We start from the raw sequence: 20827 nt of genomic DNA, 5'->3' as shown, positions 1-20827 counted from the left end.
TGGGGTGAATTTACCACACACTTAATCATTATATTAACTGGTGTTCTACCCTTTCTATGAAAAACTCTCAATATTTTATTGGCTTCTTTATGCTAGTGCATCCAACAAAATCATATTTTTAGGAAAAGCCATGGGAAAAAAAAAAGCAATTGACAAACAACACTTTATAGTATATATTATATATGTGGGAAATAAGACTTGAAGGAAAAAGTTACTTAACTGAGATAGTTAACTATTGTTAGCTAGTAATTCAACCAGTTAAAGAACTCTTGAAAAAGAAGATCATAGAAATAATATTTGTTTAATATCTTGTCAGTATCCTAAGTGCCTTAAGTCACTCAAATGACTACTGAGCACTCCCTAGGCCCCAAACACTGTACTATAGACTAGACACTTGTCTATGCCTTCTAGAAGGTTTGTTTCTAGCTTTACAGAATGACTTCATCATACAATTACTACTACTTTACAGAGTAGACATTTAGATGAAGAAACTGAAACACATGAAGGCAAAGTCAATTTTTTTCACGTCTTCTAGAAAGTAGGCTGAAACTTTACATAAATTTTTTCCTTTAAGTTTGCTACCACCTGACAAAGAAGGCATTATGGATGAAGAAACTGTGACTTGGAAAGGTAAAGTTAATTTGCAAATATCACTGAGGTAGCTAATAATATGCTTATGTAAAAATCCAGATCTTCCTGGCTCCAAGACTAACACCCTTCTTTGACACCTCAACCCTCATATTCAGCCACACCATACACATTAACAATGCCTTCACCAAAGGTGATATTGAATACTTCATATCATCTGGATTTCTTCTCATTTTCTGATTGAGATGATGCATATAAACTACATGTGCCAAGTGAGTCCCTATAAGAACCACAATTAGAAAACTAAGCATATGGGCATACATTGCAAGTGTCAATTAAGTGTGTAAGATTACTAGCACTGACCCAAGAGCTCAAACAAACAAGCAGACTGGAATTATGATTAATCACATGTACATTTTCTACTTAATTGCTGCACAACTTGCACCCTTAAACTCTTAAATTTTCACTTAAGGAAATCACCAACTGATGGTAAGGCTGCTGTTCTTAACACCTGAGTATTTAAAATTTTTAAGAACCACACATATGACTTCAAAAGCAGTAGAGTCATTAAACATTTAAATCATTTAAATTAATTACTTGATCAAATGCATATGCACAAAAATAAATAGATCTGAAGATTCATTCAAGATCCATTTTCTTGAATTCTATGGTGATTTACAGCGAATATGGAAAACACAGGCGTATTAAGACTTCATCATGTGAGAACATCTAATTAACAAGATAGACCTTTATCCACTGCATCATTCATTCATTCTCATTATTAAACATGAGTGTCTGGTGGGAGAAATGTGAAGTGAAGAAGCTGGCACTTCTCATTTGAGGGCAGATTTATTTTGATCTCTTGGTCTCTGTAGCAAGAGCTACAAAAAATATAGCAGTGATTTTTTTCTATACACATGCTTATTGTACATTTTTATATATGTAAATTCATACATTCAAATGCAGTAGGAGTCAAAGTTTTCATCTCCATTTCTGCATTTAAATACTTAGATAGTAATATGAAAGAAAGCATTACACTATTTACTATCCCAGTGGGACAGTAAATGAAACCTAAATAAGTCTCTGGAATAAAATAGTGGATTAAATCACTTCACGCAAGAAAAAAAAATCTATAATGTATCTAGATTGCTTTTTCCTATAATTATTTTCAGTGTGAGGTTTAAAAACAAGACAACAATGTCCTGCTCTATCATAAAATGCAACTTCAACTACCATATTTAAACTAATTTGCTCCATTAAGAATATAGACATTCTATCTTTAAATCACTTAGTCAATAGCTTCTGATATTATGACCTTAAAGTATTATTCTGATGCTTATATTGAGAAGCAGGGAAGTTTCAATTGAGCAATTTAACTTGAGGGAATATTATTTTTTAAACAATTTCACGCAAAATGAGTATAATAAGGTCATCAAAATACACATGTAATAAACCTTTTATTTAGAAAATTGCATTGCATAAAAAAAAAGTGTTTTCATCCAGAAAACAAAAATGTTTGCATTTCTTAACTTCAGTTTTGAAGAAACAAATTAATTTCTTTAACTCAACTTAATAATTCTTTATTTGACAGGAGTTTTCACAGCATGATTCATGAGGAACAGTGTGAGCTCTCCCTTATTATACTGTATTAACTAGAATCCATGACTTTAGGGGTTTCGACTGCCATTTCATAACCTTTAATACGATAATTATATTTCTCCTAGAAGTAGTTTCTGTCAGTTACATATACAAAATTATCTTAGTCTTCTAGAATGTATACAAAATGTATTTTTTAGCAAGCATAGACAAAATACGGCTTTGCTAGTTTTAATATAACCTGTCTGTTTATGTGGAATAGTGTGTGGTATATAGTTCAAGAACTTTAATGTTACATTTATTAAGATCTTTACTTGTATTTAATTTGGGAAGATAATTGCAAACTGAAAAACTAAGTCGATTTGTTCTTGTAGTATGTCTTAATTTTATTGTGATAAAAATAATTTCTATATATAATTAACACATTGTTAAACTGCTTTCTTTTTTTTACTTATATGCAGAGACTAGCAATTATTCAAAATTTGTTAGTGGCTTATACAATCTGCTTTTAAAATGTCCTTCAGTTCGTTGTTTCTTCATGAAGGTATTGATAAGTCAAAGAAAACCTGACATGTATAGAAGAAAGCCTTCCCCCGGAAGTGGAACCAATTAAAAACAGATCTTACCCCCTGACATTCCTTGGAAAAGTCAGTATATCTAGAGCAGGAGCATCCTATCTTTTGGTTTCCCTGGGCCACATTGGAAGAACTGTCTTGGGCCACATATAAAATGCACTAACACTAATGATAGCCGATGAGCTAAAAAAAAAAAAAAAAAAATTGCAAAAAAATCTCATGTTTTAGGAAAGTTTACAAATTTGTGTTGGGCTGCATTCAAAGACACCCTGGGCTGCACATGGCCCACAGGCCATGGGTTGGACAAGCTTGATCTATAGAGAGGCTGCTGTAAGGGGAGGAAGACCTGAATTTTAGGGTGGTGATATCTGAGTTCCTGGAAAAGTCACTTAATGTCTCTTAAGACCTCAACTGCTTCAATAACAAAAGGAGATAATAAAGAATATCTTGCTTGTCATGAGAGTCTCTTGAGAAGCCTTCAAAATTTAACATCTTTGACTAAAATACATAGCTCACTGGAATCAAGAAGGGGAAAAGTGCTTGCTAAGATGAAGATGGATTGGTAGCCTGTCCTCCGTGCTTGCTAAGATGAAGGTGGATTGGCAGCCTTTCCTCCGTGCTGCTTCAGATCTACACTGTAGAGCCCTGGAATGACTAATTCAGGAGATTTTCCTTTACCCCTCAGCCAATCATACTTTTCAACCAAGTAAGAATTTGTTCCTGCTTTCTTGAGCTAGCACCAACCTGTTTTACAAATGGCATCAAGCCATGCATTTCATTCAATGACAACCTTTCTTTCTGTAACATCTCAAGATGAACAAAACCTTTTTTTCCTGACTGCAAAAAATCAAATTATGTCACCTCATTTCAAGGAAAGTATCAGTAATGGCAGCCAGACCCAAAACACCATTTGTATGCAAAGAGAGTTAAACTGCTGGAAAAGTACCCTCACCAGTAAAGTGTGGTATCATTAAACACAGACTAAATTTGAAGCAGAAGTTCTAGGGAAAAAAATATATCTTGAAATGTGATAGGGTCTATTACGCTTCTTGATGAGATGACTTGTCTCTCCAATACATTACCCAAAGGCGCTTGCTTACAAAACAAGGAATACATTACACTGGAATTATCAGAACTTTTCTAAGTAGGTCAAATTTTGAAGCAAAAAATACTTCAAATTTTATGCAGTGTTACAAAAAAGAAAAATATTAAGAGTTGTACGGCAAAGGTGCTAATCACTTTTTAAAATTAATTTTTAAAAAAATCTTACTCTTGCATAAACATTAAATGTGCCACTTTACAATGCAGAGTCCTATACCCGAGGTTATTTACTGTCATCTTAATTCATTTTTCAGTAATAAACTGAATGTTTATTATATAAATATCTTTATTCATTTGGAAACTCAAGAAAAGTTGGGCTCCAAAATAAGTTTAAAATCTAACTCATCATTTTGAATCAAACAGATACAATCCTAACTACAAATACAGAATACTTTCCCTCCTACTTACTGGGTTTGCATTCATGGTGTTGTTACAAAACCACAAAATGCTGATAAGAAATTTTTAATAAAATTTCAGTTTTCCTATAGGTAAATTCATAATAACAGCTTTACTATTTATTTTTATAACTTTTTATATGGGATATTTAAACAAACTCGCAGCTATAGCTATATGACTAAGAATGTCCTATGTAGCAACATGATCACATGAAAATTGACTTAAGAACAGTCAGTCAATTCAAATACAAGCTAAATAAAGAAAGTTCATCAACTGGAAAGTAAAAACTTTTGAAAATTATCTCAAGTAAGAAAAACATAAAAATGTAGGTCCTACATTTCTAATGTTATGTTTATAAAGGTTAGATAAATATGGATCAGTAAAGTACTTGTGAAAATAAATAATAACAATATCACCCTGTTTAGCTTACCTCTGCCATGCTACCTGAATGGTCTACCATTGAGCCCTACTTTAGGGTCAGGCAGTGAAACCCCCAGTGAAGAAGCCATCTGGGAGTGAATATATGAGGCCAATCATAGCGTATTGTGAATTACTGCAAATAATACAGACTTGTATTTTAGCATTAGTAAGTAGCAGGACTCTGAGAAAAATGAATTTAGAGCTGTAACATTTAAATGGCCTATGAGAGAAGAAAGGGCAGAGTGAAATCCCCTAGGCACAGGCCTCAGGCAGGATGGAAGGTCATGAAGGTTAAAAAGCAGAGAACATTATTTTAATGATTTGACACATTATCCAGACCAACTTCTTATTGTGAAGATGAAGAAATGTAGGACCAAAGAAACTAACAAAAAGGAGAATGGCAGCCCTAGAAACAAACTTTGTTGAGGTCACATTTATACCTAGCACTGACATTTACTGTGCCACTTGTGGTTCTTCTGATGACTAAACTCTTTTGGATCAGGATTAAAAACTGTTGCAAGTCTTACAAGAATTCCAAGCCAAACCATAATATCCTATTTACTGTCACAAGAATCTAACCTAGCTTAGAATGTTATTGTAGCATTCAAACATTTAACATTTTGTTCAAATTCCACTATGTATTTATGTATCCCCAAACAAGGTATGAAACTAGAGTTTTTAAATGTCTATGCCTGTAGGATGGATTGGCAAGGAGAGCAGTCAGAAAAATAAAACAAACTCAATGGCTATTTGAGAAATGCAGACACATGGACCAAAGAATTGGTGCAAAATTCTTTGGTCCACTCCGTTTAATGGCAAAAATCACAGTTACTTTTGCGTCAGCCTAATAATCCCCTACCATAACATATATTGTAAAGACAGCCCAAGGAAGCCTATACATGAAAATAAAATGACTGAAAGTTTTTAAATAAAAATAAGCAATAGCCATAGCAAAAGCTTATAACGTGTTTTCAATACCACCATTAGCGATCATTAGCGATGGGCATTTCCTAAGCTTCTTGTCCCCAGGTCTCTTCCTTTCATGAGCTTCAACTCGCACCTACACTGAAGTTTCTCAAATCTTCACCTCCAGCTCTACTGTTCAACAATGACGTTTCTAAGTCTCTATCTTGAATTGCCCAGACAGAGCAAGCTCTCAGATGTCCTGCTTCCATGGCAAGTACAAGTCTAGACAATAAACATGGCACTTCAATCTTCCTAAAAGAAGGCACCGCATACAAAGTCTGTCTCAGCCTGTGTGCTTCTTGTCCCCTGCCTCCTTCTGTGATTCTGTTCATAAAACCTCCATTCTAACACTGTGTTTAAACCACTGTCATCTTGACCTTAGGCTCCCCCTTTCTCCACAGAGGCAGACAGTCACAGAAATGTCTACTTCTTTCTAATGGTGCCACTGCCCCCACGCTTGGTGCCAAGCCTCAAAGCCATGTGTCTGCATTTCTCAAATAGTCATTGAGCTTGCTTTATTTTTTCCATGGCTTTCCTTGCTAATCCACCCTACAGGCATAGACATTTTAAAAACTAATTTCATACTTCATTTGGGGATACATATATATGTAGTGGAATTTTAACACAAGGAAACAAGAAACAAAATATTCAGAATTGTGTTTCTCCTTGGCAAAGAGGGGAGTTCACATAGGGGGTTTTATTGATAATGGTTAAATTCCATATCCTGCCGTGGTTATGGGTATCTAAGAGTTTATTATAGTTACACACACACACACACAAAAATATGAGCTATATGAACTATGTTATAATCAAGAGAAAATAAAATTTATTATTTTTAAAGAAGTAGATCTTTACACATTTTAAGAAAATAAATCTATTAAATGTTAAATTATGTTTTTAATACTGAAACTTCTCTATTATGCACTTCAGCATAGGAACTAACTCTACATAAAGAATCCAGTTCTGATGTAAGAAGTCTAACATGCACTGGGTGGAGCACTGTCCTCTATTTTTAACCACATAGATAAATTCTACTGAAAATTCTGCAGAGATAATTCACGTGAGTGCACAATACTTTTATTTATTCACTTTGTTTTTTACAAAGAAGTTTCAAGATAAAAACCAAATTCAAAGATCACTTACTACATAAACCTATTGGTAAACCATGAACAAAAGGCAGTAAAGGATCTCCCACCCTCCTGCAGAACAATTCTAGTGAAGATCTACTATTGTCAAGGCCTGATGTTAGGCACTGAGCAGGTCTGCATTAGTCTATGTCAAGGTTTCTCAACTTCAGCACTATTGACATTTGGGGCCAAATAATTATTTGTTGCGGGGGGCTGTCTGGTGCATTACAGGATATTCAGCAGCATCCCTGGCCTCGTCTCCCTAGATGCTAGTAACATACCTGCCGCCAGCTGTAATAATCAAAAATATCTCTAGACATTGCCAAATGTGCTCTGGGGTACCAAACTGCCCCCAGTTGAGAACTACTGGTCTATGCAAATGGTTCCCTCAGCAATGGTACCTGGTAATCTTGATATTGGGAATACACAAGAAGAAAGTGCTGAATTCAAGTACTTTGCACTTCCAGGGAAGTAAGTTTACACCAGCATAGTTTATTACTGCTTCCTTGTATACCATACAGTTACATAAAGACAGAAGTAAGATAATTTCTAAATACACTGCCACTTGGGAAAATAATATGTCTCTTTTATTGTCTTCATATATTTACTCAATTGGTCAACAGTAAACTTGATTAGTCAGTATGTTAAAATCCAATGCAATTTTAAAGAAACTGTATTTTCTATATTTATGTCAGTGTGCTCCATGATACGAATTCCATGGTGTTTTTTGATTATTTATTAGCTCCTTAGCATTTGACATGGATAATCACTCCTTTCTCCTGAATATGCTATTTTCTTATGTCTTCCTTAAAAACTACAACTTCCTTATTTTCCCTTTTCTCTGACCATGACTTATCTACCTCCTTTACTGGCTGCTTCTCCTCTGTCCTCTAAATTTTGGAATTTCCAGTGGTTGAGTACTGGGTCCTCAGATTTTCTCACTTCATCCCATCTCTCTGAGTGATCACATCTATTTCCATGACTTCACTTAACATCTACATGACGTCTTATGCCTGCTTGACATCTCCCCTTGAGTGTTTCAAAAGCATGTAAATTGAGAAGTCCAAGCCTGCTCTTCTTCCAATTTGCCCATCTTCACACATGACATCTCACTAGACCCAGTTGCTAAACACCATAGGATCATAATTGGCACTCCCCAACAACATCCAGTTGTTCACCAAGTCCTATTAATTATACAGGATTTCTCACTCTGTCCACTGCCCCTACACCCCTGACACTGTTTAATCCAAATGGTCATCACTTTTGGACTAAGCTACTGAAACAGTTTTCTAACCTATTTCCATGTGTCTACTCTTGCTGTTCACGAATCTATTCTCCACTCTGCAACTAGTTTAAAAATATTATTCAGGTCATGCAACTCTCTGTGTAAACCTTTCAATCACTTCTGATTGCACTTGCACAACATGCAGCTGCATAACATGACCTACTAGGCTCAGCACGATCTGGACTCTTCCAGTACCTCTAAGAAACTTCCCCACTTTTGACATGTTTCAGCCATGCTGACTTTACTCTCTTTCTCAAACAGGCAAAACTCTTTTCCATTTTGTCATATCCAGTTCCCTGTGACTAGAAGCATCTGTGCCATTCAGGCTGTTTAAAGTTAACTTCATTTGAGAGACTATCCTTGATCCCCCAAAGACTATAGGATATGCTATATAAATACTTAACATGTATCACATGTTAAATTAATACAACACTCCTAGGAGCTCAGTATCATTTTACAGGTGAAGAAATCACAGCCTAAGAACATTAGTTAAATACCCAAAACCAGAGGGTAATGGGCTTTGAACCATGATGCTCTAATCCCAGGGTCTGGGATTATCCATACACACACACCCTCTCTCCCAATGCAGATGGTACAATGTAGTTAGAATATATTTTGTGAACTATAGCACCATTTATTTCATACAACTGTTTTTCACCCCAAACCTGTGAACTTTCTGAGGGCACAAACTGTGATTATTGATTTCTGGATCTCCAGCAGGAGATGCTAAGCAATTGTGAATAAATGGACAAAAGAACAAATGAAAACAGAATTCATCTCAAAGGAAAACAATGCTTTATCTATTCAAGACTTTTAATACATGTTATTATTAAAATTTAAATTAAGTTAATAATTAAATCCAGCATTTAAATCAAGCATTAATTAATGTTTATTGATTTTTAAAACTTACTGAATTTTCACATTTAATAATAGTAGTGACATAATGCATTGACAAATGTTAAATATTAGGATAGAAAACAATCTGTAAACATGAAGGCACTAGTACACAGTAATCCAATGGGTGACCAACCCCACCAGAAATTACATGAGTGCACAAAGAAGTGGACACTGACAAGCTAAATAGCACTCTGAGTCTGTCTCTATTGATAGACAAACAGAGATTTCCAACCCTAAACCCTGCTTTACAGGTTGTGAATATGTTCTTATGAGATAAAGACATTACAGACAAAAAGAAAAAGAAAAAAACAGAGATGATGGAAAAATTCTGGAAAATGGTTTGCAGTGGCCAGTACTAAAGAGCTGCTCTGCTTTCTCAAAGGTTAAGAATCCAAGAATGCAACATAACAGTGACCCTTCCCACTTCACTCACTCCAACACTGGCAACTGCAATTCCCTTTATCCTTTTCTTTTTCTGCAAAAAGATCATATGATTTCAAATCTCTACCAATATTTTTATAGGTAAAGCTTAACTGATTCTGTCAAGATGACGAAAGTACTGTAGCCAATGAAGGAAAAATGAACGAGTGCAAATTGTATCAGATTGCCTGATAAAAGGCAAGTTAATCATTTATATCTGATGTTTGCATTTTTAGCTCTAAATTTTAGACCATGTCCCCTCGAGTGAAGAAAAAAATTTTTTGAAACACCATTACTCTATTGGAGGGGAAAAAAATTCTCCAAAGTTGTGAAATTAACCTCTCTCTTCATTCACACATTCAGTTCTATTTTTGCAGTTGTACCCGTAATGTAAAAGATAAAGCACTTCAAGTCAATTCCAGGTTTCTAAAATGTCTGACTGTGCATGTCCCAGTTCTCTTCAGCACCTCCCAGAAGATTCAGCCAACTTTTATTTCTGCAGCGCATCAGTGTTTATCATTTGTTTTACAACAGCACTGCATGTTCTCAAAAACTGACTTAGATGTATTTCACCCTCCTCTACAAAAACTCAAGAGAGACAAATGGCCTTAAAAACAAAATCCACCACTGAAGCATGGTTAATTTACTAAAAGAGCATATCTTCTTTTACCTGTCAGTTCAATATTTACTTTTTACAGTGGTAACTCCACACCACCCCCACCCACCTCTGTATTTGTCAAGATTTATGACAAATTTCCAGCTTGTAATTAGGCATTATGAAAATTCACTGTGGGAAAACTATTACTAGAGAAAAGGCTTTCCATTCAGCTTGCTTTATAGGAATACTGACGACTTTCATCTTCAGGAAGCCTAAGAGCAAAACCACAGATGCATTTCGAGTGCACATGTCTGAACAAACCTATTTCTTGTGGACAAATGCTCTAAGAAGTCAGACAGACTTGAAACAAAATCCTGGCTGTCTCTTATTAGCTGGGTAAGTAGCTTAGCTTCTCTGTACCTTAGTTTATTTTCTATAAAATGAAGATATTAATAGTAAATATTACATAGGGATATAGGGAGGAGTAAATAAGGAAACCACATAGCACATGCCAGGTGCATTGTCAATGCTCAATAAATGACAGCCATTACTATTTGATGAATAGTATAGAAAAAAATAGCTTAGGGAAGGTCCTCACCATCCATTTGTTGCCATCCTCAGAATTTCACTATTCTGATTAGCAATGAAAAAAGTATCTGAGTAACTTGCAGCCCTGGAAGACCTCTACATCAGAGACGGATGCATAAGAGCCTCAGACGTGAGGCAGCCTCTCAGGCCCAACAGTGTTTCCTAAACCCAACTGCAGTGCCCCTTCAAACAGACATTAGAGGAGTCCATGAAGCCCATGACAGGGTCTTTTCCATCAGATCTACTCCTTGCTCTGTGAGCTTAGACAAATCTCTACTCCCTCGTCCTCAAAGTGAGAGGGTGGGCAAGACAAGTTCAGATACCTTTTGTTTGTAGAGAGAATTAATTCAGAGCAGGGGAGGACTGAAGCAAGAGCAAGGAGTTTTCAGAGGGTGCAAAAGCAAGCAAGACATCTCAATGGAGACTTTTCCTAGCCTGGCATTATAAAATAGTCAGGAGAAAAGCAATGGTCAGAAGATAGCCCAATATGCTCAGATACAATCTTTGGCTTTCTGCTTGGACAAATCACAACCCTACAATCACTCTAAGAATTCTGACCAACAGTTGTAGGCTAACAGTGAGCATTCTATGTTCCCAGCAATTTTCAGAGTCTTGGCACGCACTGGTTCATCATCCCTCATGCTCAGATCAGTGCTATTGTATTCATTTTCAGGTGAGGAAACTGAGACACAGAAAGGTTAAGAAATTGTCTTAAGGATACTGGATTGTGATGGAACCAAAATGTGACCCCAAACAGTTTGGCTCCAGAGACTACAATCTTAGTATCTACCATCCCCTACTCCTGCTCCCACTGGTGAAACAACCACTGGAAACTCATTTGTGCTTTCTATGACTCATAATTTAATTTTATGTAATAATATTTCTCTAAACCTTATATTGCTGAGCTGGTATAAGCCTTTAGGAAATCCTAGGCCTCTTTTATTTAATGTTCACAATAAGTATATTTCAAAATGCTGCAATTCAACTAGATTGAAGGAGGGAGTGTACCACAGATGTGTGGATGACACAACCTGGGCTCTGAAGTTATAGCTATTGAAGGCGTGTGATAGATGCATGGGAAATCTCTACACTATTCACTCTATTTTTGCTTGTGTTTGAACTTTTTAATAATAAAAGAGTTAAAAGCAACAAAAAATTTTAACCACAAAGAAGACAATAGAAGACTAAGCTGTTTCAAGATCCAGACGGACATTCAGCTTCAGTAGATAATGCCCCTGCTGACAATTCCAGGCTAAATTTCAAAAACTCAGAGTACAGGAACTTATTTATCAATATTTTTACTAATTCAAGAACCCTCTCCCAAAAACAATTTAGTCTTATCTATCTGAAATAGTAAAGGCATTCTCAGAGCTGAATGTTTTGCTCAATGTAATTTTTGTTGTTGTTGCTGCTACTGATTGGAAAAACGTTTTGCTTCCCTCCTCATGACAGGTTTATCTTTCCACAGCCTACGAATTATTAAAGACGATTTGCAGAGTCAAACTTAAAAACGTCTACCCCACTATCTTTTTCACAGTTCTCTTAAAAGGTTAAAAGAAAGAAACTTACCCGTTTTATTGTGCATTCCCTCTTTGCCAAAGTGTGCTGTGGTTTCGCAAACTAGCTCAGTCCTTCTGAACTTTTCTGTATCCGTTATAATATTAAAGAGCCGCAAGGAAGGGAAGTGGTTAGTCAACTTGCTAATTTTATCAGTCCCTCCCACTGGTTAAATAGTACCTGATGCTACAGATGCAATATCAGTTTTCCCAGCTCATTTCTCTGCTACTGAACAACCTTATAAAGACTGCATAACTTAGGGGCAAAGAGAGTGACTATATCTGATATGTAGGCATGAGAGAGTTAATGAATGAACATTTTATTACTATTAATAAGAAGCCTAATAGATTACAGAAACCAGCAATTCAACAGAATGAGGAGGAGGAGGAGGAGAAGAAGGAAAGAGAATGTTCGTCAGCTCCATACTGTAAGCATACTCAATTTGGGTAGGAAGGGGAGTGATTTTTTTCATGCAATCAGAGGACGTGTGGGAAGTGGCTGGTGTTTCATTTGTTGATAAATGATTCTGCCCTGGAATGGATCCAATTTACCGGATATAGAAACTTCCACAACTGGGGGCCCTGGCTCCGACGACTCTCTTTCTCTGAAGCTTACTAATTAAAACACAGGGCAAACTACCAAATGTGCCCCTCTGAATGAGGGAAAATTAGACATCCTCTGAAGAAGCAGCTATGAATTGTTTCCTAGATGGAAAAGCCTGCAGTGAATGAAAGGAAAAAGAAGAGGCTGAGACCGCTTTTAATGAAATAAAATGATTTTGCTGTTTCAATCTCACTCCAAAAGATTTCAACATATAAAACACTGTCACTCCAGAACCCTAGATTATGCAATTTTCTGAGCTACTTAAATGGGTGCATTTGAATTAAATCTGGAGTACTCACTTTGAAGTGCCTTTCCCACCGTATCTAAGCATTGTGGCATTGGAGAAAAAAAAAAAAAAAGTCTGAAAACCAAATCATCCTGAGGCCTCATTAGCTCTTGCTTTTGATTGGCTAAGAAAACGTTTCTTCAAAGAAATTCTTATTTTTTACATATATTTACATGTGGTGATAGTTTCATAAAACGAGTTAAATTTGGTAAGCTGAGGCAGGTTGAGGAAATGAGCGATTCTGTCACCGATATCCTTCTTAGTATTCCAATTCAATGATACTTAGCTTACAAAATAAAGAAAGGAAAAACTTTGAAGACTTACTGAATTTATTTTCCACCACCTAAGTCTCTTTTATAATTAGATCTAAGAAAATAAAAATCTAAGTACTACGCTGAAGGAAAATACAAGCAATGACTTACTCGGAGATCTCTCCAATAAATTCTCTTGAAGAACAAAAACCCCACAATTCTAAGCCCCCAAGGTCATCTTTTTATATTTGGTCTGAGTTTAAGAACAAATACCTGAAATCAATACTTCACAGTCATGACTCTGGCTTTAGTCCCTCTCATTCACATCTGTAGCTTTTGCATCTTCAGGAAAGAAAGAAGAAAAGATACAGTTCTAGAAGAAAAAGAATGGGGGGAAGTGAAAAAGAAGAGAGAGAACTTTGCTTCATTGTCCCCTTTTCCAAAACTCTTAACAGCTTCCCCAAGCATCTAGGTTGGGTGGCACCTCCTCGGCTTTATCCACAGGCCTTCCTCACCCATTCAAACATACCTACTTGCCCCTCTCTGAAATCCTGGAGCATATTTCATCATCCTCTCAGTCTAGACATAACTTATTTCTATGTAATGTCTTTCTAGAAGCCTGCAAGCCTCTTTAGGACCAATGTATATTCTCTATGCTCACCTAGAGCATTAAGCTGCTCAAGCACAAAGCTTCACATTTAAAAACAAGTATTTTGTAATGTCTCTTTTACTAACCTAACACAAAGCTCATAGTTTATACAAACAACCTCTATAATAATATTCTTTTTAATTATAAAGTGCCCCAGGCATGAGCATAACCTCCATAGTGAGGAACTTATCTGATGCCTACTCTACTACCAACAAGTAAATATGAATTAAAGAGAAATAAGAAGCCAGTACTTTCAAGAAGGTTAAGAAAGTGAAAGACTGGAGGGTGAGTGGTTGCATGGACATTAGGCTAAAATTTAGTATTAGAATAAGAAACAATAAATCAGGCTTACAGGCAAGTGATAAAAGGAAAATAAGAGTAACTGAAGTCTAGATGACATGCCAAGGCAAATTATAGATGGTAAAAGTGAAAAACACACAAAGAAGCATTAATATTCTCTCATAAGATCTGAGATTTATTTCTTATTCATAAAAAATGTTAAAGAAGTGTTAATTTTGCTTTTTGTTATATTGAACAAGGGTGCTACAAATGAACACTGATGGAGCTGCATTGTGTTGGTTATTCAAATACCATAGCCACCTTGCTGTCAGTGACATGGTTTTCCTAACGGTGAACAATGCACAGTAAACCTTCCAAAGCAAAGAACAATTTTACCTGAAATTTTACAGTAGTTGTAGTCTTAGGAAATTCAATGTATACTAAAATTGAATTAAAGCAGTTTTTATATGTGCAACCAATTTTGTTTCTAGGCTCAAATAATTATAAACAGGTGTTTCACCTATATGAATACCCAAAGGGACTGTTGAAAATGCAGGACACAACTTCCAGGTCCAGGACGGCCTCTCACATAACAGGACAGCAGTCCGCTAAATGTCAATAGTGCCCTCCAAGCACTGTGGCATCCAGAAAACACTTTCAAATCTTCCCTTAGGGGCCAGTAGAGCCTTGTTGAAAGCACTATCCTAGACAAACTACTGCCCTTCAAACAATTTGGTTTTGGGAGTCAGGTAGGCATATCAAGATGTGAAGGAGACCAGGACAGGAATGTGCTGAATGCAGAGTGCATGCTCCTGCTGGCTAAGGCCAACTGTGGCCATCTGCTCTCAACGGTGGCCAACCAGGAGTCAGCCCCAGCAGCACAGAACTCCCATTTATCAAGAGAAGGTGGACATCTGGATTTTTATGTGAAACCTCCTTTTTGAAAAAGAGTTGGCAAACATTCTTTGAACTACACAAAGTTTGTCTTCAGGCTAACATGATTATTGGTTGCTCATTCAAAAACATATAACAACAAAAATATGTAATGTCAGAGTATGGTATTCAGTGTAACAAGTACTTTGATCCCCTATTGTATATAGGAATTACATAGAATAAACTGGAGTATCTGCCAACATGTTAATTAGAATTATCTATTATTTTTTCGTTTTTCTTTTTTCTTTGCAGTATTTTCTAATTTTTCTAAAATAAATACATAAGGCTTTGCCGTAAAAAAATAAGCAATAGAAAATGTATTTCCATTTTAAAAATTGGAAGATGGTAGTTATAAAAAGCTCTTTAAATACACTCAGAAAAAAACTACCATTAAAATGGGCAAAACAAATTAAATTCCTTTCAAATACCCAGTTCTGTTTCATCTCAAGCACTGGTTAAAGATCAGATGTAAAAATTAAACTGTCTGCAAATCCGAAAAGGGATATGCCCAGGTAATGGAATCATTACCTTGTGTTCTAGATATGTAAGTCATTATATTATCTCTTGTATTAGATAGTCAGAGCCCACACAGGAAGGATGCAGGTCTGACTGCGCGTCATAGAAAGCACTCAAATGAATTGTGCGTCAATTTAAAAAGACCTAGGTTCTAAAAGTGGTAAAAAATAAACTTTCCTATGAGCAATAATAATAAAGTTAACCTTTAAAATGAAGGTGCTTTAGTAATTTAATTACCTTTTTCCTATTTACAAAATTAATATTAGAAGCTGAGTCATGATGGAATTCAATAAAATTATTTTATTAACTTCCTCTAAGGCTTTAAAGTCTCTTTTTATAATTCAGTCTTCTCCTTCACTCTGCTGAAGACTTGGACCACATTTTATTCCTATAAAAACTGATTTTCCCCCAAATTAGAAATATGTAACTAGAAATGATTCAAAGCTGACCCTCCTAGGTACCAAAACACAACATCCTGAAAAATAAGCTTACATCTTGAAATATCATACATAAGACCACTTAAAACACACATTTATATACACTATACATTCTGTAATTATTATTGAATTTTCACAATTTAGAAAAATGTACCACTAGACTGTATAGAGAGGGACTAATTGAACCATGGTAACCGGTATGAAAATAACGATGATACAATTTTTAGAGATATTACCTTTTCTTTTTTTCTTAGGAAGCACGGTCATGCATGGTGCTTATTTTGAAAGGAAATTCAACCTTTTTCCGGTCTTAAGTTATATGTTGACTAGAGCTTGCGTTCTTAAATATGTGTTCAAGTTTGTTCATTTCAATTCTGCAGAATCAGAAGATTATACAGTTTGTGAACTAAATCTTTCCTTTCAATTGTATCTTTCAATTTTGATTACAAAAGCAGACGTATGCAGGTTTGAAAGTTGCTAGTTCAACATTGTGGGGGAACCCAGGGTAAACAACAAAATTACCAATTGCCTACCATAAAAAGAAAATCTCATCAGCATAGTATCATGTAGTATGTTTTTCTGAGATGCATCCCAAATTTAGTGTCTTTAAAATGCCTTTGACACTTGACTAAATTTAGTGCTAAGATGATTGTTTGCAGCCAAGATTTTGCTTATTGACCTATATTTAAATAAATGAGAAAAACTACCACTGGAACACAATGTGTCTAAATATATACTTGCTGAAAAGAAGGAGCATTCTGGTGTCCCCGTCTTCTCTAGTAAACATAAAACATAATACTCAACTTCACTGGGAAGCAAATAAATATAAATTATGACACATTAACATTTTTACCTATCATTGATGCTAATAGATGACGACAAGCACATCATGTGAAAAACACTGCTGGTAGGAGTGTAAATTGGTACACCTTTCCCAGGGAAAAAAATGTCACACTATATCAATAATCTTTTAAAATGTTCACACTCCTTAAGAGTGATTCTATTTCTAGGAATCATTTCCAAGTAAAAAAAAATCAAGGATGTGGATGGCAATTTATGTAAATGAATGTCCATCACACTGCTACTTTAAAGTGTCACTGAATAACTGCAAATGGTGTATATTCCCAATATAAGGAAAATAATAAAAGAAATTATGATAAAAACTTCTACAAATCATGATACTGAAAATATTGAATAACACTAAAAAATGAACAACATTGAGTAAGAGAGGGGATAGAAAAATACACATTATGACTTGGTATTATGACCCAAGTCTTAGAACTCAAACATACACTTGCCATTCACACCCTCACAATTTCCCCCAAATTTTATCCCACAGTCAATGGAAAAAAGACCAAAAGAAAAGCCCAGAGTGTGAAGACTGTGTCCTTTACTTGTCCTTTAGCTTCTAGAATTTTATTTCATTTTACTTTGGTTTAGTGGATTTTAATTTTTCTCCTTGATAAAGTGAAGCTTACCTGGCAACTCAGAAGCTTTAGGGTGAAATCCACCTCACTTTAATGTGGAAACAACTGTCAGTGGGTCCTTATTTTAGTTATTCCACAAGAAATCACATTACTTTTTAAAACAGAGTGCTGAAAATCATGTCTGATTTATAGCAAAATGAATATTTAAAATTTTACCTGGAACAACAGTAACATTGAGTGTTGGATTTAAATCAAATGAAGAAGAAAGAAATCTTCCTGTATCTAGTCCCTATAAAACCAAGCACTGGACAAATTGGAGCTCTTTTAGTTATCACAACAACCCTAAAGGTTAAGTTTTCTCATACTTAATTTACACATGGAGAGACTAATTTACCCAAAGATTAGATAAATTGGCCAAGGTCTCACATTTGACAAATCAATAATCAGAATTGATTATAGTCGATCCTGACCACAAAACCAAAGACTAACACTACATACAAAGATTTTATAACGGAATACAGGTAGTTAACCCGTGGTAATCTTCAAACATACTTTTCTTGTCTAAAGTTACTATGGTGGAAGATGAAATAGGAGGTAATGGAGAATTGGGTAAAAGTACACAATTGAATACATCAACCAAGCCTATATTTTTCAGACCAAAAGTCAGGCCACAGGATCTGAACCTGTGAAACAGAAGTAGTCCCAGAGTTTCATGTTTCATGTAACCACCATTTGCCTAATGTTTAATGAAAAAAAAAAAGTGTGTGTGTGTGTGTGTGTGTTGTAAATACCAAATTACATTTATAATTGTTTGTATTGACTTTAAAGGTAAAGTCATACAAATAATATATGATCATAAAATCAAGTAATACACAAAATATATATAGACAAAGCAAAAATTGCCTCATTATCCTACACTACACAAAAAGCCAGTGAGAACAATTTGGTGGCCTCCTGGACTTCTTTATGCTCACATTCACAAAATTATGGTAGCACTTAAGGATACGAATGTTGTGTAAACTGTACAAGTGACATGAGGCAGGGTTTAACTTTAAACACATTGGTTTAATTTCCAGAGGATCTCCTTTCAGACTTTTTATTTCGCTGGGGCCAGAGGGGAGAATACTCCACAAACAAAGAAATGGAGAACTTTGTTGTTTTGATTTGTTTATTTTTAATACTTTCCAAAAATCCAAAGTATTAGGTGGTTGATTCTGCCATTTATTCCTGTTTCCTTTCGACCAAATCATTTAATTCTGCAGTTGAATGTTTCCCATCTATAAATAAGGGTGATTACCTATAAGAGTTCTGAAAAAGTCAGTGACTCAGTAACTATGTGGAATTATATTTCAGTATCTTTCTTTTAAAATCTGTTTTAGAGTAATGCAACATGCTTAACAAAAATGAAACGCAAACCTTTAGAATTTCAAATGAAGAATTAAGACACCATTGGGCCATGTGTACTCACAACCTATTATGCAAAAAAGAATGATAATCGGTTCACCAAATAATAGCCATACCACTGTTACACTTTCTGCTACATAAACTTGGTATTCCACTACATTTAAACAAATCTCTAATTCACCTTTGCTTTACTCAATCTCTTTGATATGGTTTGGCTCTGTGTACCCACCTAAATCTCATCTTGAATTGTAATCCTCACATATCGGTGGCGGGGCCTGGTAAGAGGTGATTGGATTATGGGGATGGACTTCTCCCTGGCTGTTCTCGTGATTGTGAGTGAGTTCTCAGGAGATCTCGTTGTTTGAAAGTGTGTGGCACTTCCCCCTTTGCTCCCTCCTGCCACCATGTGAAGAAGCTGTTTGTTTCCTCTTTGCCTTCCACCATAATTGTAAGTTTCCTGAGGCCTCCCAGTCAGGTTTCCTGTTGAGCCTTCAGAACTGTGAGTCAGTGAAACCTCTTTTCTTCCTAAATTGCCCAGTCTCAAGTAGTTCTTTATAGCAGTGTGAAAACGGACTAATACACTCTTCTTATATTATTACTATGCCCTACTATGAAATATCTCCCCTTGCTGGGTTAGAGTGTTGAGTATCTAAAAAATTGAGATAGAAATTTCAAGGCACTGAGAACCAGAAAAAGGTCAAAGAGTTTCATATGCCCCATTTATTACCTTTCAAATGCAGGACCTAAAAAATATTCAGAATTTCCAACATTTCTTTCAGCCCTAATTTTAACGGTGGGAATCTTTAATCAGTCAAATAGTCCTGAGCTCTAGCTAGTTCTGTTCACACAGTGACTGGCTGTACAGAGTGAAGATTACAACATCAACCATGAGGCCAAGAGAAGGCAGTACCCAGACTCATTTATTACTTTTCCCCCAGTGGATTGGTATGGATGCATTGTGAAGTGCAAGTACAACATTCTTTTGCCTCATGGAACACATGGGGATACATTCTTCATCAAATCACACATAATCCAAGTGAGCAGAATTCTTAAGGGAATGCTCAGCAAGTGATAATCACTTTCCCTTTGTGCAAATATGTCGTTTCCCTTTCAGAAAAGGGTCCTGGGCCCTTGCATTGTGCTGTTTAAGAATAATAATCACAATGTATCACTCTCATCTATTTCTCCTAAGAAGTAAAATGTTTTTATTTCTCAAGGACAGGGAGTCTTGGGCACCATTTTGAGATTTTCTTGAGAAATATTCACAATATACTTCCATTTACTAATCATACAATCTTTAGAATGTTATTAAACTTTCTGGACTTTATTTCTCATTTACAAAATGGGATTTATAATACCTATTCCATAGAATTGCTGTGAACATTAAATTAGGTTTATTATATACAGGGCCTTGCACAGTGACTAACGCATTGTAAACAGTCAAAAACTGATAAATACAATTACTGTAACTACTAGCAATAAACAATATTTAGTTTTTTCCTCCTCATACTAAGAAGGATATTATGATAATTCTGTGTGTGTATGTTTCTTTCAATATTTTTTACAGTAGCTACAGGCTTATTCAGGCCCTTTTTCTAAAAGCTTTACTATATAGTTTTAAAAATCCTTTTACGATTCATAATCCTATTGAGTCAAGAATAAAATGTGTACTTAGTTTCAGGCAAACAATTGTTCAACAGAAGCCCCTTCAATTTTTAATTATGCTCTCTTCCCTTTCCAAGTTCACTGTTATTCTCTGATTTTTAATCTTAAAAGTCAGTCAGGGTACATTATTTATGTTATATTCAATACAGAGAAAAAGGAGAAAAGGGATTTTATTCAGGACACTAACTCTAACCTTGAAATGTTATTTTCTGAACATTTGTTCTGCTCACTGAGCAAATTTTAGTCTTCAAGTCAGATGTCTA

The 20827-nt window shown here is 35.4% G+C and overlaps 1 protein-coding gene across 2 annotated transcripts in view; it reads right to left on the bottom strand.

Annotated features, from left to right (window-relative positions):
- HDAC9 (histone deacetylase 9) overlaps window positions 1-20827 on the bottom strand; it is a 927644-nt gene that overhangs the window by 698584 nt on the left and 208233 nt on the right. Inside the window, exon 1 of one of the 2 annotated variants that reach the window (XM_011973893.1) lies at window positions 12127-12214. The exons of the other annotated variant lie outside the window; for it this stretch is intronic. Coding sequence (XP_011829283.1) covers window positions 12127-12142 — 16 coding nt within the window. The 5' untranslated portion in view covers window positions 12143-12214. Of the gene's footprint in view, window positions 1-12126; window positions 12215-20827 lie in introns of those variants that run through there. 2 annotated transcript variants of the gene reach the window in all.

This window comes from Mandrillus leucophaeus, unplaced genomic scaffold (assembly GCF_000951045.1).
Source record: "Mandrillus leucophaeus isolate KB7577 unplaced genomic scaffold, Mleu.le_1.0 Scaffold140, whole genome shotgun sequence".
Classification (NCBI taxonomy): Eukaryota; Metazoa; Chordata; class Mammalia; order Primates; family Cercopithecidae; genus Mandrillus; species Mandrillus leucophaeus.
Note: the sequence above shows the minus strand (reverse complement) of the source record. Positions and strands in the feature narration are given on the sequence as shown.